Source organism: Marmota flaviventris, chromosome 10, assembly GCF_047511675.1.
Source record: "Marmota flaviventris isolate mMarFla1 chromosome 10, mMarFla1.hap1, whole genome shotgun sequence".
NCBI classification, from domain to species: domain Eukaryota; kingdom Metazoa; phylum Chordata; class Mammalia; order Rodentia; family Sciuridae; genus Marmota; species Marmota flaviventris.
Window position 1 is genome coordinate 30,337,554 of NC_092507.1, and position 25,565 is coordinate 30,363,118.

Sequence of the window (25,565 nt, forward strand, 5' to 3'; positions counted from 1 at the left end):
CACTAAGGATAAGAAATTACTCTTTATTTTAGACAACCTCATAAAATTTTCACATCCCACTTCTTGTCCTTAATCCTTATCTTTCAGTTGAAGAATAAGGCTTGAGAGAGGAAAAAGAAAAGGTAAACTGCAGCACAAACAAGGTTCTTTCATGAAAACATCTTAATCATTTCTGCAGCTTGGCATTCTACAGAAGTTGTCCAGAAAGTGTTGATAGGTCTTCATAGAGTGGGGGCTAAGACTTCCATGCTCAAATAAGGTAGAAAATGGTAGATTAATGGGTATTTTCCTTTACTATTCATTAGGAATTCTCAGTCCTTAGTCTGATGTGGGTTCATCTCAGAGAAGGAACATACAGTATTCTTCAAGTTTTGTCCTTCTCTCAAAGAACATCTCAGTTTGGGATACGCTGGTAAATATGACTTGTGGGGTGAAGTTAGAAAACCTGATCTCTCTACATTGTTCCTCCCATGCTCTGCTAAAGCCAGTAATAGAGTAGTTACATCCACGCCACTTAAGAAAGATGGAATGGAAAGAACCAGCTGCCTTGTTTTTATTTCCAATCCTGTTTTCTTCATGGTCATACCCTACCCTGCCACTGTCTTTTAAGTTATGCAAGGTATACATTTTCTCTTTTAAGCAACCCAATTGGGTGCTATTTCCCTCTTTTTAATGACAAAACAATTAATTCATTATTACCTTACGAGACAGTGGTTTTATAGAGGCAAGATGGAAGGCCAGTGGAACCTGTCTAGTAATTGCTAAATACCACAGAAGGCAACATATTCAAAAGAGGAAAGCAGCCTTATCAAGCAATATTTTCCCAAGCACTAGTTAAATCTTCACCAGCAACACAAAGTATTTATATGAGCACCTCAGGCCTGGGTAACAGCCTTCTACTTGCTTGAATGTGGCTAGAGTTGCCTTCAGAATCTCTACTGCTTTAGTTTGTTCAGTCACCTGTGTCCGGCACAATTTTGGCATCGATCTGCAGCAGACTCCCTAAGACTGAGCTTGACCACATCATAAGGTTGTAAAACAATCTCCATGGTTATTAGCTGATTAAACTTGAATTCAACACCATATGGTGATAGGAGGCAGCAAATGATAAGATTCTGATCTTAGATCATTCCAAGTAGGGCATGTTAGAGAGAAGGATTAGTTGCAAGCTGGATCTGAGCTCAGGGTTGGGCATGAAGAACTAACTGTTCCATGTAGTTTGGGAGAGCTAGGGACTCCCTGAGCTGTGTTGTGAACTGCAGGGGCTTCATTTAAGGAAGGGTATGATGTGGGCATAAAACCATTCTTGAGACAGTTGAAGATGGTCCCCTTCTGTAGCCAGAAACACCAGCTGTCCAGCTTTGTCCATTTCCTTTAGCCCCAGGCGGTCCTGCAGAAAGAAAGGCATAATGAAAGGTTTAAGTAAAACAGTAAAGTGACAATGTTCACTTGCTATATATTCTCAAAATGCATTTTTTTCCCTTAGTACCTTAGAGGTGTACTATTATACTGGTTTCTTTTCGGCGGGGGTGGTGGTTGCTGGGGATTGAACCCAGGGCCTTGTGTATGCTAGTCAAGCACTCTACCAACTAAGCTATATCCCCAATCCCAGGTGTATATTGTTAGAAAATGTCAAAAAGGACACCTCCTTCAGTTCCTTCAGTTTTCACTAAGCATTAAATGTATGTGCAATTTGAAACTGTTTTATATAGCTATATTCTGTACCCCACCACCACCACCCCTGTGGTGCTGGATTTCTAACCTTCTAACCCAGAGTCTCACACATGCTACTGAGCTACATCTCCAGCCCCTACATACCAAATTCCTTTTTCTTTTTTAGGCGGGGGATTGGTGATTGAACCCAGGGGCATTTAAGTCACTGAGCCACATCTTCAGCCCATTTTATTTTTTGAGACAGTGTCTTCCTAAGTAGCAAAGGGCCTTGCTCAGTTGCTGAGGCTAGTTTTGAACTTGTGATCCTCCTGCCTCAGCTTTTGGAGTTGCTGGGATTACAAGCAGGTTGCTAAACATACCCAATTCTTAATAACAATCACACATAATTGCCTCTGGCAGAGAAGATAAGCAGTTATGGCAGGGCCAAAATGGCGTTTCTGCTATGGCTACCATCAGACTGAATTTCTCAGGGAGAAATTTCCAAAACTCTGAATCAGATCCTAGCTGCCCTTTCTTCTACCTTACCCAGGCTGGAACACAAAAAGCAAGAGAAAAGTCAAGAGGATAAGATGGCCTTTGAAAAGTGGAAGAATTCTAGGAGATGGTGATTGTGCATTTGTGAGAGATTCTGCCTCCAATATAAATCCCTTAGTGTGCAGCAGGCCCATAATGATGTGAAATATTGCAGGTTCTTCTTAAGAAACAGACCTATTACTGAACAAAATTAACAACTCTACACCTGCTTGACCTGCAGAAGGAGCTCTCTTCGTCAATGCCATCTTTATTGATATTTTGGTGCTGGGGACCAAAATCATAGCCTTGTACATGCTACATAAACATGTGCTCTGATCTATATCCTTAGTCCCCCAATGTTTAATTTAAAAACAGGATTTTTATGTCTGTGATTTTTTTTTTTTTTTTTTTTTTTTTGGAAAGTAGCTCTCTGTTCTGTTTTCATTTCCGTGGAGGCTTCTTGGATTTGTAGCAAAACCCACCTTACAAAGGAAGCCAGTTCCAAATCTTTTCTTCAAGAAGAAAGTCTTATGTTGTTCTTGTTTTTGCTTGAAAACCATGAGACAGGTCTTACCTTATGACCTAATGAATTTTGATAAGCCAGTGCCTGAGAAGCTAGTGCAATAATCATCCTACCAAGACTTGTCCACATCAGACAGGAGTCAGATGGTTCCTTAGGCAGAGCAGGGGAAGGCTCTAGCACCAGAGAACCCAGGAGCTTCAGGAACCAGAGATGAAAGATGATCTTTCTCTCCCAGTTACCTGTATGTACAGAGTTGTCTCTTGTAAGGGAATGGTTTCCTTGGCTTGGCCACTTCTATAAAATCCAAACCACTGCAGGAGGGAGAGAGGAAAAAAAAAAAAGGTCAGATACTCAGCACATACTGCCAAATTCATTTGACACTGGCTACCATATCAACAAATATCCCAAAGCTATATATGTAGCTAGCAAGAAGGAAAAATGGATAAGGGGATATCTTAAGTCACTTTGTTTTAAAGGTTAATCCTGAGGGATGAGTTAATCTTCCCAAAGAGCTTTCCATCTCCTCAGAATTTCTGCTTCCTTTTCTTATTGTATACCAATCTTGAAAATCCGTGTGCTGAGGGCTGGGCTCAGCAGTAGAGTGCTCACTTAGCACATGGGGGGGGGGGGGGGGGGCTGGGTTCAATCCTCAGCACCACATAAAAATAAAGATACTGTGTCCAGGGGCTGGGGCTGGGGCTCAGTGGTGGTGTGCTTGTCTGGCATGTGTGAGGCGCTGGGTTGGGTTCTCAACACCTCATATAAATGAATAAATTGAATAGAGGTCCATCAATAACTAAGAAAATGTTTTGAAGGGGAAAAAAAAGATATTGTGTCCAACTACAACTAAAAAAAAAACAAATAAAATAAAATTTAAGAAAAAGAAAAATCCCTGTGCTGAACTCTAGCCATTCAAAGGTGAATATATGATCTCTTTTTCTAATAAGCTTCCAGTCTAGCAAGGAACAGAGACAATTCATTGTTTAGCAGAGGGCTGGCAAACTTTTATTTTTATAAAGGCTAGATATAAAATGTTAGAGCTGTATGTTTGGAACTACTCATTGCTGCCATTTTAACACAAAAGCAGCCACAGATAATATACAGATAACAGCTGTATTCCAATGAAACTCCATTTATGGATTCGGAAATTTTACTTTCATGTCATTTTCACATAAAATATACTTTTTAGTTTTTTTCCCAACAATTTAAATCAATAAAGTTCTTAGCTCACAGGTCATTCAAAACTGGCAGGCTGGATTTCGTCCTATAGGCCTGTTTGCCACCCACTGGTGGTCTGAGGCAATGTGAGGAGGGCTTTACTAGGGGCTGGTGATGATATAAAAGAGGAAGCAAATTCTGGGGATAAGGACACCTTCCTAGAGGAAGTAACATTTGCATTTGGCCTTGACAGACAAATAGGAGTTAAGACAGGAAAAAACATTCTAGAAATGAAAAAGCATGAGCAAAGGCATGCAAGAGGGGGAAAAGCTCATGCCAAGTTTGGGGCATTTCAAATACTACAATATGGCTTGATCAAAAAAGTAAATGATGTGAAGGGAGATGAAGGTGGAAAGATAGGTCAAAGCCAAATCAAGCCTACATTTAGGAATTTACAAATTCCTGAACCTTTTGGGGGTCATAGATCTCTGAAAATCTGACTAAAATTATAGATCCTTCTCCAGAGAATGCAATCACATACTCTTACATAAAATTCTGGGGTGGAATTCAGGATTACAACCAATTCAGTATTCATTTATGGAACTCAGAACCACTGCTCTGTACGGAAGTAGGTGGAGCTGGGGATGTAGCTCAGTGGTAGTGTGCTTGCCTAGCAAGCACAAGGCCCGAGGTTCAATCCTGAGCACAAAAAACAAAAACAGAACAAAATAACAACTAATGTACGTGGAGAAGACTAAAGGATTTTGCCCAGTAGGCAGCTGTGTTTTAGTGCCACTCTCAGTCCCCTGGCATGCTCTGGCCTAAGTAGTACCTCACCTCAGAGTCTACAGGGTCCACAATGGAATCATTGAGGAATTTCACCATCACAAATGTCTTCAGGGCCATGAGGTTTTTTTTGTAGGACTCATTGACACTCTGGAAGAAAGGCCAGCAGCACCTCAGAATCATTACCATCACTTTCCAACAGAGGGATTAAAGCCTCTCAGTGCTTTGTCTTCCTGACCCTGGGCAACAGTTTCATTCCCATGAGCATGGGCTGCTTTTCCAGCTTTCTGCCTAGATTATGCCCTGAGTAGCCTTTTTTTAACCATCTCTTCTGACTGACATGCCACCAACCATGGCAAACAGGTACTATGATGAATCTATATAGACATCAGTCCCATAGGTTAAAGGCTTCTAGCCAGAGAATGCCAAGGAAAAATAAACAGAAAATTCTGGGTTGTTCTTGTTATTCTGGGTTGTTTTCTGTTTATTTTCCCCTTCAAATTTTCTGTTTAAAAAAACAATGAACGGGCTGGGATTGTGGCTCAGCAGTAGAGCACTCGCCTAGTATGGGTGGAACCCAGGTTCAATCCTCAGCACCACATAAGAATAAAGGCATTGTGTTGTGTCCATCTACACCTAAAAAATAAATTTTAAAATAAATAAATAAATAATAAAATAAAAAAACAACGAAAACCCTCAAATGAGCCTAATAAAAATACAACCACCAAGTTACCAGAACCTCCAAAGCCATGCTCATGTCTGGGGCACACTCAGTGCCCTCTGCAGTGTTTCTACTAGGTTAATCTCTTTTCTGAGAAAATCTGCCCTAAAAGGTCCCACTAGGAAGATTCCCTCATGAAGACAGTAGGTATGAATTTCCATATAGCTCAGTCAGCAATCTACTGACCAAAAGGGAAAGGCCATTGGGGAGGAAGGCCTAATGAATTCTAGTCTCCCTGAAAGGAACTTCATCGCATAAGCACTGTCTCCCCAAAAACAGAACTTCTGATTCCTGGGTTCTGCCCAGGACAGTTTGGGTAAATTGTTACTGCTCATTTGCATCTGATGCCCCAAAAAAATGCCAAACTGGGAGCCCAGCTGGGTCCTTACCCGCTCCTGATTTATATCTGCCAAGAAGATGCTGTGGTTGCGGTACACATCCTCCTTTATAGGATCATGCCAATATTCTGCTTGTACCAGGCTACAGGGAGAAAAAGGAATAAAGGTAACTAAGCTGCCTGTCAACATGCCTCAGGCATATGCCAGTATAAAAGCCACCAAGAGGCTTCAAAAGGACAAAAGACCAGAGTCCCCACTTCTCAGGCCTTATCTCCAGTACAGAAGACAAGACCTCTACCTACAGGACAGTTCATCGACAATACATCTTGCTGAGACAAAGATGGGATATTTAGCATGGTACAGAAAATCCAAAGGATTTAGGGAAATGGTTCATCAATATTTGATTCCTTTATGGCATTAAGCTTTATCACACTTAAGCCTTCCAGTCATGTTGGCACATGCTGTCCTGTGCCACAGTCCCACGTCCCTTACTGTCTTTTGCATCCTACTCATCCTGCAAGACTCACCTCAAACATCACTTTCTGCCCCTTCTCCATCCAGTCATCTCTCTCTCTTCATCTTGCCCTCCTCAAACTAGAATGGAGTGCTAACACATCCCAGTGAGGCTATCAGTAGTAGTAGTTAGGATGACATTCTATAATCTGTTTATAAATTTATTTGTATCCTTCACTGATTTGGTTTCACTGATCTTTAAAAATTCAATGAACTCTGAACATTTATAAAATACTATTAGTACTGGTCTTGTCATTTTGTTTTAGTATTGCTGTTTCTTACATGTAGAAGTGGTCCTGTCTGTCCCCTACAGGAGCTACAGGGCCTTAAGCTCTGTGGCATACAAGAGATGCTTGGTGGTAAGGATTTGCTGAGTGAAATGGACTGAACTCTGAAAGAAGCTGCCACTGAAAGAGGGTTAGGATTAAGAGGTGTGAGGAGGACTGGGATTGAAGCTCAGTGGTGGAGCACTTGCCTAGCATGTGTGAGACACTGTGTTCAATCCTTAGTACCACATAAAAATAAAAAATGTATAAATATAAATATATATAAAACCGAGCAGCTCAGGAGGCTGAGGCAAGAGGATTGTGAGTTCAAAGCCAGCCTCAGCAACTTAACGAGGCACTAAGCAACTCAGTGAGACCCTGTCTCTAAATAAAATAGAAAAAAAAAAAAGAGCTGGGGATGTGGCTTAGTGGTTGAGCGCCCAAGTTCAATCCCTGGTACCAAAAAAAAAAGCAAGATAAGGTGGCACACACCAGGGAGGCTGAGACAGGAGGATCATGAGTTCAAAGCCAGCCTCAGCAAAAGTGAGGTGCTAAGCAACTCAGTGAGACCCTGTATCTAATAAAATACAAAATAGGGTTGGGGATGTGGTTCAGTGGTTGAGTGCTGGTCAATCCCTGGTGAAGAAAGAAAAGGAAAAGGAAAAGGAAAGAAAGAAAAGAAAGAAAGAAAAAGCGGTGGGAGGAGAGGGGAGGCCAGCATAGTTAGAAGAACAAGGGGGAGAGGCAGCTTCAAGAGTGTGTGGGAAAACTATCCCAATGACTTTGGAAACTAAAGTAGGAGGACTGCAAGTTTGAGGCCAGCCTGGGCAATTTTGTGAGCATGAGCAAGTTCCTGAGTTCAATCCTCAGTAGTGCGCGCGTGCACACACACACACAAATACAAAAAAAGTGGGTGGACAACACACCTCTCAGAAAGGTGACCACTCTTGGCTTACACAGACACTATAAGGGAATGAACACAAAGGTCTTTGGATCTTGCCAGGCAAGGTTTCTGGTGACCCAGAATTCCAGTGAGCGAGGCCTGATGGTTGAGGATGAAAAAAAGAGTAAGGATGGTAGCCATAGGTCACCTTTTTGCATGAAAAGGAAACAGAGCCATGAAGGGGCAAGGACATTTTGTTTTGTGAGAATCCTGGAGTAGCCAGGCGCAGTGGCACTATAATCCCAGCAGGTCAGGAAGCTGAGGCAGGAGGATCACAAGTTCAAAGCCAGCATCAGCAACTTAGCAAGACCCTGTCTCAAAAAAATTAAAAAGGGGCTAGGGAATGTGCTCAGTGGTTAAGCACCCCTGGGCTCAATCCCTGGTACCAAAAATAATAATAAAATAAATCTTGGTGCAAAGAGTGAAGGGAAGGCCTGAGGATGAATAGGAGCTACAGTTGCTCACAAGGTGGGGCACCAAGGAGGTGGAGGTTCCAAGTGCAAAAGGCAGATGGAAAAGGAACACAGGTTTGTACTCATCTCATCTCCTTGTACCACTGAAGGAACACATTCAGACAGGCCAAGTAATAAGCTACATAGCTGGTGTGAATGAAGTTAAGGTAAGAGCTTGAGGGGCTGGGATTGTAGCTCAGTGATGGAGCGCTTGCCTAGCACACGTGAGGCACTGGGTTCGATCCTCAGCACCACATAAAAATAAATAAAATAAAGGTATTATGTCCATCTACAACTAAAAAATATACAATTAATTAATTAAAAGAAAAAAGATGAGAGCTTGAACCATCAAGTCCACACTCTTGCCAATGCACCATGCTCAAGGGACAGGAAAGGATAGCTCCCCAAGCCAAACTTATCAGACACAGGCTAAAGCCTGCAAGACAAGTCTTTGCCACTTGAGACATGCTCTAGCCATGTGGCTTAGAGATAATAGTAATACTTGTATAACATTTCTCATACCAGGCTTATTCTAAGCTCTTTAGCTATATTAACCTATTTAATCCTCCTATGAATTCCATGGGGCAAATTCTATTATTATCCTCATGTTTCCAAATAAGACAATGATATTCAGAGAGATTGAGGAACCTCGCCAGGATCAGACTACTTGTAAGCATAGAGCCAGAGCAGAGACGCAGGCAGTTTAGCTCCAGATGTCCTGCTCTTCACGACTCCCCTCCACTCTCTTCTGTATATGGGATATAGACAGTACCAGCAGATGTCCCACAGACTTGGGTTGGAATCAGGTTTTTACCTGTCTGAGTTTATAAAAATTAAACAAGGAAAGGTCTAGTGCTACATCTACCCAAGGTATAAAATCAATATAAGATAGTGATATTAGATCTGTTATCATTCTCTTTTGCTCTTTTTCTCCCCTATCCTGAGTTGAGCTATCAGTACAGATGTGGTTCACATTGAGACATGCTGCTCAAGGGCCCAGCTTGAGAGGTAAGGGCCTGAAAGAGGGAGAGCAAAACGCACAGGAAGGTGTGTTGAGATAATATAAAAACTCACTAAGGAAATCCAACTGAAATACTAAGGTGAGTTTTGGTTTTTGTTTGTTTGTCTTTTAATTCTGTAGTACTCAAAATCAAACCCAGGGCCTTGCGCAAAACTAGGCAATCACTCTACCACTAAGCTCCAGTACCCTTAAGATTTCTGGTGGAATCTGACAAACTAATTCTAAAATTCAGATGAAACAATAAAAGCCCAAGAATAGCCAAGACTTGAAGAGTTAAGTAAAAGTTGCTATAGTAACTAAAATGGTGTGGTAATGAGGTAGCAATAGACAAATGAATCGGACAGAACAACCCCAAAACAGACTCAAGAATAGAACACACAGGAGGTAGATGAAATGCATAAGAGTAAGAAATAAAATTCAAAAGAATTAGAGGAAATTATGGAATAGAAAAATAGCTTTATGCATTAATCATAAAGATGGATAAATTTGACTACATCCAAATTAAAAGCCACTGTACTGGTTTATAGCTGTACAACAGTGTGAGTAGAATTAATACCACTAAAAAATGGTTAAAATGGAACCAGGCACACGTTGCACATCAGTAATTCCAACTAGTAGGGAGGCTGAACTAGGAGGATTGTTGAGTTCAAGACCATCCTGGACAACAAAGTAAGACCCTATCCCCCTGCCTCCTCCAAAAGAAAGATTAAAAGACAAATCTTAGGTCATATATATTTTACCATGACTTAAAACAATTAAAAATATACCAAAAAACAATATATACATTAAATGGGTAAATTATAATTATTTTATTTCTATCTCAATAAAACTGTTAAAAAACAAACCTGGGGCTGAAGGTATAAAAGTTAGTGGCAGAGATTGTGTTTAGCATGCAGGAGGCCCTGGGTTCAATTCCCAGCAGCACAATAGCCAAAAAACACAAAACCCTGCTGCACCAAAAGGCATCATAAACTAAATTGAAAGATGCCACAGGCTGGGAAGAGGTAAGTGTAACATATTAAAAGTCTTAATATTAAAAAAAAAAAAAGGGTGGGGCTGGGATTGTGGCTCAGTGGTCCACATATGTGAGGCACTGGTTTGATTCTCAGCACCATAAATAAGTGAATAAAACAAAGGTCCATCAACATCCAAAAAAACATTTTTAAAAAATTGTGTATATATGATACAAACCAATGAAAAAAAGACAACCCCCACCCCAACAGGAAAATAGGCAAAAGCTATGAATAGGCAATTCACAGGAAGGGAAACCAGAGTGACCAATAAACATGAGCAGATGCTCGACCTGACAGACAATCAAAGACTTGCAGATCAGGATAGTAACCATTCCATGCACATTTGATTGGCAAAAATTTAAGACATAGGATCAAAAATTAATAAGAACAGTAAAAACAGGAACTCTTATACTCTGTTGGTGAAAATAAAATTTGTACAGCCATTTTGTCAATATTGACTAAAGTTTAAATTGCACATTTTAACAATCACTGTCATGGGGCTGGGGATGTGGCTCAAGCAGTAGCGCACTCGTCTGGCATGCGTGTGGCCCGGGTTCGATCCTCAGCACCACATACAAACAAAGATGTTGTGTCTGCCGAAAACTAAAAAATAAATATTAAAAATTCTCCCTCCCTCCCTCCCTCTCTCTCTCTCTCTCTCTCTAAAAACACAAACATTAAAAAAAAAACAATCACTGTCATAACAGCAGCTGACATACACTGAGTGTTTTCAAGTACTATTCTAAGCACACTATATCTATTTACCTCATTTAATCTTCTCTACAACACATGGGGTATAATTATTGTCCTGTTTCACAGATGATGAAACTGAGGCAGAGCAATAACTTTCCCCAAATTAGCCAATTAATAACTGATAGAGACCTCCTGCCTTTGCCTCTTGAGTTGCTGGATTTATAGGCATGAGCCATGATGCCCAGAATTACTATTATTTTTTAACAGACAGAATATTTCCAGAAAAAGAAGTGGCAAGTTTACTAGTTGAGCACAAAGATGTAGAGAAATGCAACAATTGAGGAAAAATACTTTGAAAGAGCCATTGAGGGCAGGGAGGGATGTAAGCCCTGCCAAGCTCCCAGTACACAGGCTGGAGCCAGGGCCTGGGGAAAACCCAGTTAATGACATGTAAAAGTTTGAACTGGGGTTGTAGCTCAGTGCTTAGCACGTATGAGGCCCTGGATTCAATCACCAGCACATCCACATAATAAAAGGTGTGTAAAAGCTCTAATTTCCTCTGAGCTGGCTAAGGATGAAAGGCCAAGATGAAGGCCAGGCAACAATGGAGTATTCACAATGGCAGGGAGTAGGAATGGGGATAGGAAGGCAGGACGGGGTGACAAGAGAAAACTAGAGGAAAGAAGAGGCCAGGAAGGGCTGACAACATCTGCAAAATGAAAGGGCAGAGTTCACATCTAGGAAGGAGACAACTGTTTTGCTCACACCAGTCCTCACAGCCCCTGCCAGGCCTAGACAGGGGTAGGGCTTGAAAGATGCTTCCTACTAGTTACTGAGTATACCAGGATATCACATTAGCTTTGCTAAGGTTAAATTACCTGGAAAGTATAGAAGACATCTTTTGTTTTTATCTAAAAACAATTGTCCCTTGTTTGGGAACTGCGCTTCTACTGCCCCACCCACTAGTTACAGGGTGGGGAAAGGTTGGTTCATAGGTCCCACATCTTGGGTTGCAGCTAATAACAGCAGAGGTGGGGACCCGACCTGAATTGGGGCATGGCCCTTCTCTAAGAATCTGAACTGGGACTAAGAGATTATAGCTTTGGGTGAGCGTGATGACACACACATATAATCTCAGCAATGTAGGAAGCTGAGGCAGGAGAATCTCAAGTTTGAGGCCAGCCCGTGCAACTCAGTGAAACCCTGCTTCAAAAGAAAAGGGGTTGGGGATGTAGGTAAGTAGTAAAGCACCCTGGGCTTAATCCCCAGTACTGCAAAAAGAGAGATTCTAGCCTCAGACCAAAATATCTCCTAAACAGAAGAATAAACACTTGAAAACTGCACAAGGCCACCTATCACCATGTGGTTAGTACAGGGTGGTCTGCATGGCAAGGGAAAAGATGCAGTGATAAAGAGAACTAAGAATAATAGCTAGAAAGAGATGCTTTGGCTCCTGATGGCTCCCATTTCCTGATTTCAGGGCTTCTGAGGCCTTGGGAACCAAAATGTTATAAATTTATTTTTTAATTTACCTTGGCTTGATTTGGTTTCTTTCTGGTAATCAGGATCCTCCCTAATACAAAGGGCAACCTTGGACAATACTGCAGAGAGAAATCCTGTTTCTTTTTGTTATCTTCAGCTCTCACTATCCCCTTTCCCACCACTGAATTTTAGCTACTTGCCTCTTTAGCTCTCATACTGGCCATCTGATAAAATGAGATTTTGCCCATACAAAGACATTTTTAAAAGAAAAAGCAAACAATTCCACAAAATTAGAAAAGTATCCTAAAAGTTAATCTAAATATGAGCTGCTGAAAATTCAGAATGCTTCCCATGGAAACAGCTCAATTTCAGCTCACAAGTATAATTCATCTACAATGTCATAAAACACCTCAAATCATTCCTCTTCTCTCACTCCCACTGTCACCACCCGTGTGGACCCATGACCAATACACTCTTACCTAGATTGCTACAGAGCCCCTAACTGGTTTTCTATTTTTCCTCTAGCCCCCTTACAATCCACACAGCAATGAAGACTTTCCAAAAACATAAATCAGGTCATGTTAACTTCTGCTTAAAACCTCCCTATGGCTTCCATTCTGTTCAGAATAAAGTCTCAATACCTTATGTGGCCTACAAGTCCTTGCATGATGCAGACTCTACTTTTTTGTTCAACTTTCCCCATCTTGCACTAAACTGTAGTTACCCTGGCCTAGAACAAGCTAAACTTGTCCTAGCTTCAGTGCCTCTGCCAGCTGTTCTTCTGCCTGGTCCTTCTTTTCTTAAATTCTCTTTCCATCTCATCCTTCATATTCTAGATTCCAGATCTCTTCTCCAAAGACCAATTCTGTCCAAAGTAAGTACTCCCTCCATTACTCTGCATCACAGCATCCTGCTTTTTTCTCATGGCTTTATCCTTGTTATTTAGGGCATCCATATGCCCCTTTCCCCACTAATATGTTACTTCATGAGAGCAGGGACCCCAATGTCTTCTTTTCCATGGTATCTGTGAAACCTACAATATCGCAAAGAGCAATAACTCAATATTTGATGAATTTATAAACTGCAACTCAAAGTTAGAGAAAACAAGCTGAGTGCAGTGGTGCATGCCTATAATCCCAGGTACTCTGGAGGTAATGGACACTGAGGTAGGAATAAAAATAAATAAATAAAAATTAATTAATTAATTAAAAGGGCTGGGGATGTTGCTTGGTGGCAGAGCACTCCTGGATTCAATCCCCAGTACTGAAAATAATAAATAAATAAATAGAAAACAAAAACACTACAATATCTATAAAGGAAACAAAAAACTAAATAAGTATTTTGAACACAGCACCACTAGTAATAACAACAAAAGTCTGGCCACTTAACATGAACTAAACATTGCACTAAATGTTTTATATCCAGTTTGTTTAATCCTCACAATAGCCCTCTAGGAAAGTACTAATTTCATAGACATCGAAGGAAATGAGGCTCAAGTTGCCTAGGGACCCCATAACTAAATGGCAGTAGGACTGAAGCTCTTTATCCACCCCCTGGAAAGACAGCATGGAAGGTGATTTTTTTCCCCGTTTTTGCATGTCTGAAAAAAAATCCTTATTTTCCCTCACATGTTTAGTGCTACTTGGGGGTTAGCATACAGAATTGTAGGTTGGAAATTATCTTCCCTCAGATTGCACAGATCTATGCCACTACCTTCTAGTTAGTAGTTTTGCTATTAGGCATGAGCTGCCATCAGGATTCTGACTCCTCCTGTGCAGCCTCAATGGGATCTACTCTTTACCTCTACTGTTCTGAGATTTTACAGTAATATACTTGGTTATAGTTTGGATTTTTTTGGGGGGGTGGGCAGGGTACTGGGGATTGAACTCAGGGACACTCAACTACTGAGCCATATACTCGCCCTGTTTAGAGACAGGGTCTCACTGAGTTGTTTAGCATCTCACTTTTGCTGAGGCTGGCTTTGTACTCGTGATCTTCCTGCCTCAGCCTCCTGAGCCACTGGGATTCAGGCATGTGACACTGCACCCACCTATACTTTAGATTTGTATTGTCCCCAAGACCTATGTATTGATGGCTTGGTTGTCAGTCTAGCAAACTGCCTAGTATTACTTATTCAATAATTCCAAATTTAGGGCTGGGATTGCAGCTCAGCGGTAGAGCATTTGCCTAGCATGTATGAGGCACTGCATTCAATTCTCAGCAATGTATAAAAATAAATAAATACAAGTATTATGTCCATTTACAACGAAAAAATAAACAAACAAAAAAGACTCCCATTAGTCAGATACTAGCTTCCTAAACTGCTTCTCTAATTTTATCTGTTCTCCCAGTTTCTCTACCTCTGAATTTTTGTTCTAATTTCTAGGAGATTTCCTCAACTTTTCCCATACCCCCCCCTTTTTTTTTTTGGTTATTATACTTTTAATTTCTAACAGTTCCATCTTACTCTGTTGATTTTATTCACATTCTAATATCATAAATGCAATCTCTCTGAAGATAATAATTATGGTTATCCAACAGTATCTGTGGGTGACTGGTTCTAAGACCCATACAAAAAGGAACTCAGAAAAAATGGATGACAATGGAAGGAACAGAAGAAATCTTAAAAAAAAAAAAAAAAGCCTGTCTAGTTGGCCCTGATTCTATGGATTCCACATCCATGGATTCATCTAACCTCAAGTGAAAATATCCAGGGGAAAAAAATATGTACTGAACATGTATAGGCTGTTTACATGTGCATCTGAGGATGTTCAGATCTCTTATACAAAATAGTATAATCTATGTACATCCTCCCATACACTTTATATCATTTCTACTTTACTTATAACCTATATTATACCTGGTATAATGTATATGCTATGTAAATAATTGTATGCTGTATTGTTTGAGGAATAATGACATGGAAGAAAGCCTGTACATGTTCAGTACACAGTTCTTTCCCCAAATATTTTCACTTGAAGGTAGATGAACCCATGGATGTGGAACCCATAGAAACAGGGCCAACTATATAGGCCTTTTTTTTTTTTTTTTTTTTTAAGATTTCTTCTGTTCCTTCAATTGTCATCCATTTTTTCTGAGTTCCTTTTAAATTTTTGTTTGTATGGGCCTATCCTTCATGTTGGAAGCTTTCCTCTCAGATGTCTGGCCAGGGCCTTTGATTCAATGCTCATATTTAACAAGGCATGTCAAGGCTGACAGAAGCTTTTTATGTAAGAGCAGAGCTTATCTACGGGTGGGCTCAGTGTACCGTAATGGGGAGGGGGTGGGGGGCCTGCCTTGGAGGATCCTCAAACATGGATTTGTCCATCTTTTCTTTAAGTCAGTTCTTCTAAACAGTGTTGACCAAACTCTGCCTGGTAGGTAATCTTGGCTGGCTGCTATCGTTCTGGAAGCAGGCTGGGGAAGGGGATGTGTTTTCAGTATGGCATTGCTCCTCCATCCTGTGCTTGCTATCTCTAAGTCTGGAGCTTCTCTAGTTAAGTTGCTCCAAAGAATAAAGTTTGCTTCTTCTGTTAGGGTGGGGGAAGAGTAGTCATTTGGATGTACATTTAATGGAATTGAGGAGTCCACAGATTTTCAACAAAAAGCTCTGCTTTAGTACTACTCACTTACTTCCATCTTCAAATTAACTTTTAGCTCTAATTCCTGAGCCTTCGTGGAGCTATAGAAGATGAATCTGCTCCTCTTTGTCAGTGTAACCCTCTTCAGGCCTGAAGGTTCCAAGTTTTTCTGTTTTCTCTTACTCATTTATCTGCTTTAAATGATATATTTATTTACATTTTGTATTATCTCTTATCTCCTTTCCTGTTCTCCTTTGACTTTATGGGTTTATCCCTTTTTATTCTTCTGCTTCTGAATTTTAAGAAGAAAGTGAAGATAATACATTATTCTACCATTTCAATCAGTATTTAGGTATCACTTCTTACCACCCTTCAACTGTTTATTGATCATTATTAACATAATTCTGGTTGCCAGTGGTTATATTTTTTTTGGGGGGATAGGTATTGGGGATTGAACTCAGGGGATCTCAACCACTGAGCCACATCCCCAGCCCTATTTTGTATTTTATTTAGAGACAGGGTCTCACTGAGTTGCTTAGGGCCTTGTTTATGCTGAGGCTGGCTTTGAACTCGCAATCCTCTTGTTTCAGTCTCCCAGCCACTGGGATTACAGGTGTGCGCCACTGCCCAGTTTGTCAGTAATTATAATTTAGATAACGAAACAAAGAAACAAAAGATGGGTTTTTCTGAAGCATCTGATCAAGAGTTAGAAGAATAAAGATTAAAGAAGTAAGAGTGAAATTTAAAGAGGCCATATACATCCAATGAGAGCAGAGAATACATAGCCCGTGAACAACCAATATATCACTAATTAAACCAGGTATAGTGTAAAGCTTGGCACAGTCTGAGTTGCTGGAAGGGTTAAAAGAGGAGGTGGAGATATACAGCTTCCTGCACTCACCATCAGGTGGAACTGTCAGCCCAGGACAGCTTTGTGTCTGGAGTGCAGCCATTGGGTCGGAAAGGAAGAAAGCCAACTGTAGGGTTTTTGTATCTGCAAGTCAGTCACAAGGCTACTTTGGCAAATGGCTTCCAGGATGTGTTGTGTGAAGAATTGTTATTTGACAATAATGATGCACTGGGTAAACCCACAGGATAGGGCTGGGGATGTGGCTCAAGCGGTAGCGCGCTCCCCTGGCATGCGTGTGGCCCAGGTTCGATCCTCAGCACCACATACAAACAAAGATGTTGTGTCCACCAAAAACTAAATAATAAGTATTAAAATTCTCTCTCAAAAAAAAAAAAGAGAGATAAACCCACAGGATAGATATAGCCACATTAGTTGATCCCAAACCCCAGCTACCACCTAGAATTCTCCAGACTTATTGGATCAGAATTTCTAGGGATAGAGCCATTTTTAGTGAATTTCCCAGCTGTTCTGAAGTATAATTCAGTATGTAAACTAAGGAACAAAAATACACTCCCAAAGTGATTCTGTATATTTTTAAATAATCAAACACATTTGAATAGTTGGGGATACTGATGTAAGAGTGGCTAACCTCTCCCTGCTGACAACATAAACAATCTGTCCTCCAAATATTAATAGTTAATTTCCTGGGCTTAGTACTATCTAGATGCTGTTTTATTTGTTAATGATGGTGTTTTATTTGTTATCATTATATTTTTCCCATAGCAAAATGCCTTTTTCTTTCTTTTTTAAAAATTAATGTCATTGTTAGAGCAATTTTAGGTTTACAGTAAAACAGAATAGATAGTGCAGAGCTAGTTATAAAAAAATGTCTCATTTGAGAACTGGAGCTATAGCTTCATAGCTATAGCTCCATCCAGCTAGCATGCATAAGGCTCTAGGTTCAATTCCCCAGCACAGATAATAAATAAATAAATAAATAATAAAAACAGCTCATACCGTTCTTGAACAGCTTTGGAGTAAGCCCCAGCATTCAGTGTTTTTCTGATAAAGTCACAGATGTGAGAGCTCTCTCCTGGGCATCGAGGGAGTCCAAAAACACCTAAAACAGCAAAAGACAAACATCCATTCCTTCAACAATCATGTCCTGGATCTAATATGTTCAAGGCACTAGGATAAAGAAAAACCAACAAAAGCCAGACCTTAATCTCATTAATTTCTCCCTCAAGAAAGTGAGTTATTGAGAACTAATATAACCAGCTTCATCCTGGTGCTATTATGATTTGGATCTGGAATGTCCCCTGAAAATCTCATGTGTTAGGCAATACAGCAATGTTCAGAGATGAAAAGACTGGCTTATGAGTTGATTAATATATCTGATGGACTGAAAATCGGAATAGACAACTTGGTGGTAACAATAAGCAGGAGGAGCAAGACTGGAGGAATCAGGTCACCGAGGGCATGGCCTTGGGGATTCTTTCTGTCCTAGAACCCCTTCTTGTTGTCTCTGCTCTCCAGCTGCCATGAGCTGAGCAGTCTTCTTCTGCCATGCCTTTCTGCCAAGATGTTTCTGCCTCAGAGCCAGCCAACCATGGGCTGAGACCACTGAAACTATGAGCCAAAATAAACTTTTTCATCTCTAAATTGTTCTTGTCAGTTATTTTGATCACAGTGACAAAAAGCTAATGAATGCTTAGTCCCACATTCTTTGTTGACTAAGGACCTCTGCACCTGCTCTGCACCTGCTCTGCACCTGCTCTTTCCTAGAGGATGTGCTGCTTCTGTACTCTACCACATGGCTAGACTCATTCTCATCTCCTGGGTCTTAGCTTGTGGATGTCAGACTATCCACTATGTGAGGTGGTGCCTGTTCCCATTCTCTTTCCCTCCCCCAGTTATACTTTTATTCTCAGCATCCTCATCAGTAACTTTTTTGGGGAGCGAGGGGAAGGTACTGGGAATTTAACTAGGAGCATTTTACCACTTAGCTACATCCCCAGTCATTTTTATTTTTTATTTTGAGACAAGAGTCTCGCTAAGTTGCTTAGGACCTCACCAAGTTGCTAAGGCTGGCCTTATATTTGCTATCCTCCTGCCTCAGCCTCCCAAACTGCTGGGATTACAGGTGTGCAAGCCACTGTGCCCAGCCATCAATAACTTTTTTAAGTACCAAGTATAGTTCTAAAGCATATATAGTCATTCCTTGGTATCTATGGGGAACTGCTTCCAGGACCCTCCTGAAGTCATCAAAATCTATGGATGTTCAAGTTCCATGTATAAAACTGTGTAGTATTTGCATATAACCTATATACATCCTCCCATATACTTCATTTAAAAAAAATTTTTTTTGAGGTGCTAGAGAATGAACCCAGGGCTTTGCATACTAAGCATACCCTCTACCACTGAGTTATGTTCCTAGATTCCCTATAAATCATCTCTAGATTACTTATAATACCTAAAATAATGTAAATACTATACAAATAGTTTTTATGTTTAGAGAATAACAAGAAGAAAAAAAGCCTGTATGTGTACAGTACAGATGCAATTTTTTTCCCCAAGTATTTCCAGTCCATAGTTGTTTGAATTCACAGATGTGGAGCCCACAGATTCAGAGGGCCAACTGTGTTGACAATAATTAATCTTCCCCATGGCCCTCCAGAATAGACATCCTTTTTTCCCCATATCACAGAGAAAACTTTAAAGAGAGGTTAAATACCTCATCCAAGGTCACACAACACTGGTTACAACAAGGAGTTTAACACAGGTAGCTTGGCTCCAGAGCCCCTCCATAAATATTTGTTGAATGAATGATAAAAATGTTTTTTTTTACCAACGTGTATATGTAAAATTCTTATACTTTTGAAAAGTATTTTCCCACCCACCATTTTACTTCAGTCTCTGAAAAATTCCCAGAAAATAGACAAGGCCTTGTTTACTTTACCTCATCTGTGAAAGGAACCTAAGATACACTGATATGCCCATGAGTAACAGTTAATAGTGTCAGTCCAGCTTTTCTGAATACACGAAGAATTCTCTTGTTCCTGAACAGTTACATTCATCAGAATAGAGATAAAATCCTATTCCAAAGATATATCCTTCCCCCCAAATATGTAATTCAAACTAGAAAACCTAATGTTTTTCAAAGGGTTTAATCTATATTGTTAAATTTATGACCAAAAAAGGCTTATACACACTTTTTTTCCTTAAGCCCAAATTCAATAGCATAGCACCAACACCAGAAAACAGGAAAATTCATTATATTTTCCTAACTCCTTAAGTGCCACCTGCCATGTGGCTGCAACCAACTCACCTGCACATAACATCAGTTAAATTGGAGAACAATAAATGGCAACCTAATGATTCACCTGTGTAACTGGGCTCTGGAATCCTGAGTCTCTTCCTATTTCTCATCAGTGCTGGCTAGTTTGTCACAAGCTGCAGAAACAGGATTTTACAAAGATGGCTGACTTCTTATGCAAACAGAGCTGCTAGATTTTTAAAAATCAAGTGGTCTTGTGGGTTAGAGCAGAGAAAGAAGGAAATAAAGTGGTCAAAGTTACCTTGATGTTGTCCCCCAACTGAGATGAGATTGATCATGGGAGGTGATGGGCATCTCTGAGCCACTGCCCTCCTGGGGATTAAAAAAACAAAAAAAAAGCGGGAGGTGGGGAGAGATTATCAATGCTGGCAGATGAAAATGTATCATCATCAGTTAGCATCATAGATTAAGCTACTTAATACCCAACTGTGCCCCCAAAAAACTATTATAAGACTCTCCTCTACCATGGTCAAACACAAAACCTTTTTTGTTGTTGTTGTTTTTCTCATAGAAAGTACATTATGTTCCCATGTTCTTACATGGCTACATTTTAGAATAATTTTCTTTCTAAGACAGGGAAGGATCCCAAAAGAATTAGAGGAAAGAATTTATCTGAATATAAGAAAAAAATCAATTCCATGCAAGTAGCAATATATATCAGAGAAGGACTTACAGAAATTGGCCTCCCTGGGAGAATCCCATAGCATTGTAACCTTGCTGCAATTTAGGATCTTCAGCAAGAATCTGGCATACTGTTGTTACTTGGGAATTGACATTCAAGAAGAAGCTGTTCTCCACATCCTAAAAAAAGGAGTCACAGACAAGTGAAAGGATGGGACTGAAGCAACCACTAGCAACTGCAAGAGGTGACCTCAAGTTGGCACTTTCACACAAGCCGTCCAGAGTGAAGGTGTTCTTGTATAATTTGCTTCTGAAAATGCAATGTGAAGCATTCTAACAGCGCATTCAGTCAGCAAGCCTTCAAGGAACAGAGTAGCAAAGGGCCTTACCTCTATCATGGTCTTTCCAATCTCTAAAGACAAGACGTAAATTCCAGGTATTTTCTTCTCAACCATTTTTTTAATAGCACCCATGCTTAAGGGATTACAACAGCTGTCTCCTAGCCAACAAAAACAATGATGGAAACTCATGAATCAAAACATTACTTACTTTTTAAAACTTTTGTGCCTCAAAGGGCATTATCAAGAATATGAGAAGGAAACATACAGAATGGGAGGATATATTTGCAAGACATATATCTGAGATGGATTTCCAGAATATATAAAAAAAATCTTTACAATAAGACAATGTAATTTTTGAAATGTGAAAAGGCCAGGGGAGGCAGCAACATGTAATCCCAGCAACTTCAGGAGGCGGAGGCAGGAAGATTGCAAGCTCAAGGCCAGCCTCAGCAACTTAGCAAGAACTTGTTTCAAAATAAAAAATAAAAAGGGCAGAAGATGTAGCTCAGTGATAGAGCAGTCATGGGTTCAATGGCTAGTACTACACACACACACACACACACACACACAAAAGGACTCTGACATTTCTCCAAATAAGATATTATAATGGGCAACAACAAATATCATTGATCATTAAGGAAATTCAAATCAAAACAACAATGAAGTACAAATTCTTTTTTTTTTTTTTTTTTTTAATATATGGTCTATTTTAATTTTTTTTAAAGATAGAGAGAGAGGGAGAGAAAGAGAGAGAATTTTAATATTTATTTTTTAGTTTTTGGCGGACACAACATCTTTGTTTGTATGTGGTGCTGAGGATCGAACCCGGGCCGCACGCATGCCAGGCGAGCGCGCTACCGCTTGAGCCACATCCCCAGCCCCGAAGTACAAATTCTTACTCATCTAGATTGCTTTAATAACAACTTTTCTAAAAAATGGAAAGTAAGTGTTGTCAAGGACATAGAGAAATAGAAACCATCATATATTGCTGGTGGAAATGTAAAAACAAAGCCACATGGAAAAGTTTGGCAATCTCTCGAATAAATAAATAAATAAATAAACAGACAATTACCAAATGACCCAGCAATTCCAACTCCTAATTATATACTCAAGAGAAATGAAAACATACATCAATACAGAAACTTGCACACAAATGTTTACAGTAGTATTACTGGTAATAGCCAAAAGGTAGAAACAAGCCAAATGTCCATCTTATGGATGAATGAATTAACAAACTCTGGCATATTCTTTTTTTTTTTTTTTTTTTTTTTTTGGTGCGGGGGCACCAGGGATTGAACACAGGGCACTATACCACTGAGACACATCCCCAGCCCTTTTTATTTTTTGAGACAGGTCTCACTTAATTTCTTAGGGCCTTGCTAGTTGCTGAGGCTGGCTTTGAACTTGTAATCCTCCCAAACTGCTGGGATTACAGGGGTACACCACCACGCTCAGCCTGGAATATTCATTTGATGGACTATTATACAGTCATAAAAAGGAATAAAGTATTGACATATGCTACAACTTGAATGAACCTCAAATACATTATGCTAAATGAAATAAGTCCAACACAAAAAGTCACAGTCCTATAGTTCCTTTTATATGACATACCCAGAATAGACAATCCCATAGATACAGAAAGTAGACTGTAGGTTACCAGGGGTGGTAGGAGGGGAAATGAAATGATTACTTAATGGCTGGCATGTTGAAAATTTTTGAAACTAGAGATAAGTGGCGCTTGTATGACACTGTGAATACACTAAATACTACTGAATGCTGTACTTTTAAATGGTTAACTTTATGTTATATGAATTTCATCTTAATAAAAAGATTAAAAGAATACTTTTTTGCCCTCTACCAGTTTATCAAATAATAACACACTTCAAAGGCCTGCATGATATACTTGAGACACTAAATTTACAATTGAAAACTAAGCAGAGGTATACATTCCCCCTCCTTTACCATAGGGGACATTTTAGGCAAAGAAAGAAAGATTTCTCTTTATAGCCAAGATTAGGGTAAGGCAAGTGAAGCACCTAGCACAAAATTTAAGGGGGTACTCACTCTCCAGTTCCTTCCAATTGCCAACCCTTCACTTATAAAAAATTGAAAGCAAGAGCTTCCTTAAATTTGCATTCTAGCTGCTTCCTAGACTCATCCTAGTCCCAGACTTGTTTCTCTTTCCATTAAGGATCCATAACTAAGAACTGAAGAAAACTCAGTAGGGAAGTGGACTGAGATCATTTCCCATTTTTCACTTAATCATTCCATTTTCAATCTTAGAAGAAGCTTAAGTACCAGTTTAAAGAAGGAAAAACTATGGCCTGGAGAATCGTCTATTTCTCTCCCAACAACATTCATCACACTGACCTGTTTATTGTTGGCTACTGAACTGCCTCCCTTGTGACTGACCGCAAGTACTGGGAGAGCAGGAAGCATGTATCTTGTATCTTCTTTTAACCTCACTGTAGTAGCTCCTAGCTTGAAATGGAGTCTTAAAAGAGCTGTCCACGTTTGCTGACTCTAATTCCTTTCTGAACATGTTTTTAATCTGTTCCAGTAAAGCTCTATTACCACTTTCCCCCAAAACTGTTTTTGTCAAGATCATGAATGATCTTCACGCTGCTCAATACAATAACCAGTTCTCAGCCCTCATCCTACTTAATCCATCAACAACATGTGATACAGTTGATTGTTCCCTTCCTCTTGAAACATTTTCTTCCCTTGGCTTCTGGAACACTGCAGTGTCCTGACTTCCTTCCACCTTGTCTCCCTTGCTAGTTCCTCCTCATCTCCTCCACCTCCAAATGCTTTAATGCCTCAAGGTTCAGTACTCTGTCTACACTCACTCCCTAGGTGATCTCACACAGTCTCAAGGATTTAAATGCTAGTCAGATGCTGAAGGCTCCCAACTGAAATCTCCAGCCTGTATCTCTCACCTCCACTAGATGCTCTTATGTCTCTATGACATCTCCCAGTTGTATAACAAAGATCTCACATTTAGATAAGTCCAAAACCAGATTATATCTGGGGGAGGGGGGCGTGTAAAGGCGTGCACCACCACACCCAGCTCAAAACCAGATACTTGATTGTTCCTCATCCCAAATTTACTCACCCTACAGGCTCCCCCACCTTGGTGAAATGACAACTTCAGCTGGGTGTGGTGGCACACACCTGTAATCCCATCAGCTTAGTAGGCTAAGGCAGGAAGATCACAAGTTCAAAGCCAGCCTCAGCAAACTTAGCAAGGTTCTAAGCAACTTAGTGAGACCCTGTCTCAAAATAAAAGTAAAAAGAGCTATGGCTCAGTGATTAATGCCCCTTGGTTCAATCCCCAGTACAACCTTCTAGTTGTTCTGGCTAAAACCTATGGTCATCTCTTGACTCTTGTGTCACATCTAAATCCCAAAGTTTCCACCTTCAAAAGAGACCTGTACTTTGATCACTTCCAACACCTCCACTGTTAATACACAGATCCAATCCCCATGATCTCTTATGTTATTGCAATAATAGCTTCCTATCTTGTTTCCCTGCATGACCCCGAGTCTACAGTTAAAATGTAAGTCAGATCATGTCACCCATATGTAGAAAAGGTTCCTGTCTCACTCTAGCCAAAGTCCCCTTGCTCACTCAGTTCCAGCCACACTCATCTGAATATTGCTCCTTGCATATACAGGACATAATTGTGTCTCGAGGCCTTTGCATTTGCTGCTGTTCCTTCTACCAGACATCCAAATGAAATCTTTTCTTATCCACTTCTGGTCAGTGAACCCTTTCCTGACTTTGCTTTATAAAAGTACAGGATATCACCTTCCCTCTCTATCCTCCCCACTTTGGTTTTCTCCATTGTACCTGTTACCATTTGACATATTAATGTTTTACTTATTTATTCTTTTACAAGCTGTCTCTCCTACTGCAAAGTAAGTTTCAAAAAGGCAAAGATTAGACTTTTTCATTCAATGCCGCATCCTCTGTGCGCAGCAGATGCTCGCTAATATGCTGGATGTATAATGTAGAGCCTAACGAATTTCGATTCAATGTGTGAACGAATAAAAAGGATGGATGCACCGCTCAGGTAGGCAAGACCAGCAAGCCTGAGCAAGTTCAAGACGCTGCACGCTGTGCAACTGCTGCAAGGATGACAGAGACAGCCTAAGACCCCGTCGCAGTACACAGCTATGAGCGCTCAGTCCCGCACAGCCCCTTTCCCTTCTCCCGGTGCAGAGCAGCGCCCCAAATCCTAAAACGGACGGGTACTGGGGAATCACTGTCCTCGCCCTCCACACCCTCATTTTGCAGACGTGAACCCGGAGAGCCGCCAAAGGCTTGGACCCTCCTCGCTCACTCACCCATCCCGTGCCAGATCACCAGCGGCAGCGGCGCCGGCGGCTCGAGATGCCCCAGTGCCCGGGCAGCGCAGGACCAGGGCAGCAGGGCGACAGCCAGAAGCCACAAGAAGCCGGGCGCCGCCATCTTGGCTGTCACATGATCGCGGGCGCACTGCGCCAAGAACCGCACTCTGGCCGGGGCGGGGCCGCCGCGGGCTGCGCTGGTTCTGGTACTGCCGCGAAGTGCGCGCCAGGGGGACAGTTCCCGGCGACCACGGCCCCATCAGGGTTCCGCGGCCACCACCACAAACCAAAAATATTGCTAACGTTTATTCAGCGCTTGCTGCATACCAGGCACCATGCTTTACATCCTTTCCCTGGTTAAATCCTCTTAACGCTATACACTTCTTA

General features: G+C 40.7%; 1 protein-coding gene across 2 annotated transcripts; it reads right to left on the bottom strand.

The window, feature by feature from the left end:
* Positions 1-9: 9 nt before the first annotated feature.
* On the bottom strand, positions 10-25,304 carry Ppt1 (palmitoyl-protein thioesterase 1). 2 transcript variants are annotated; one of them, XM_027937403.3, is made up of 9 exons: positions 25,176-25,304; positions 20,875-20,984; positions 20,538-20,665; positions 20,106-20,176; positions 17,545-17,647; positions 5,765-5,855; positions 4,706-4,804; positions 2,950-3,021; positions 10-1,390 (listed from the first exon to the last, which is right to left on the bottom strand). In XM_027937403.3, the coding sequence occupies exons 1-9, from the start codon at positions 25,297-25,299 to the stop codon at positions 1,268-1,270; spliced, it is 921 nt and encodes a 306-aa protein (XP_027793204.1). In that variant the 5' UTR covers positions 25,300-25,304; the 3' UTR covers positions 10-1,267. The 2 variants fall into 2 exon arrangements, with proteins under 2 accessions (XP_027793204.1, XP_027793205.1); XM_027937404.3 differs by lacking the exon at positions 4,706-4,804.
* Between the last annotated feature and the right edge of the window lie 261 nt (positions 25,305-25,565).

Bases quoted from the DNA above. Each gene is read 5' to 3' on its own strand.
- Ppt1 (XM_027937403.3), bottom strand. From the start codon at position 25,299: ATGGCGGCGCCCGGCTTCTTGTGGCTTCTGGCTGTCGCCCTGCTGCCC. The intron at 20,985-25,175 runs GTGAGTGAGCGA...TTTGTTGGCTAG, and splicing joins GGTGATCTGGCACGGGATGG to GAGACAGCTGTTGTAATCCC. The intron at 1,391-2,949 runs GTAACTGGGAGA...TTCTTTCTGCAG, and splicing joins AGACAACTCTGTACATACAG to GACCGCCTGGGGCTAAAGGA.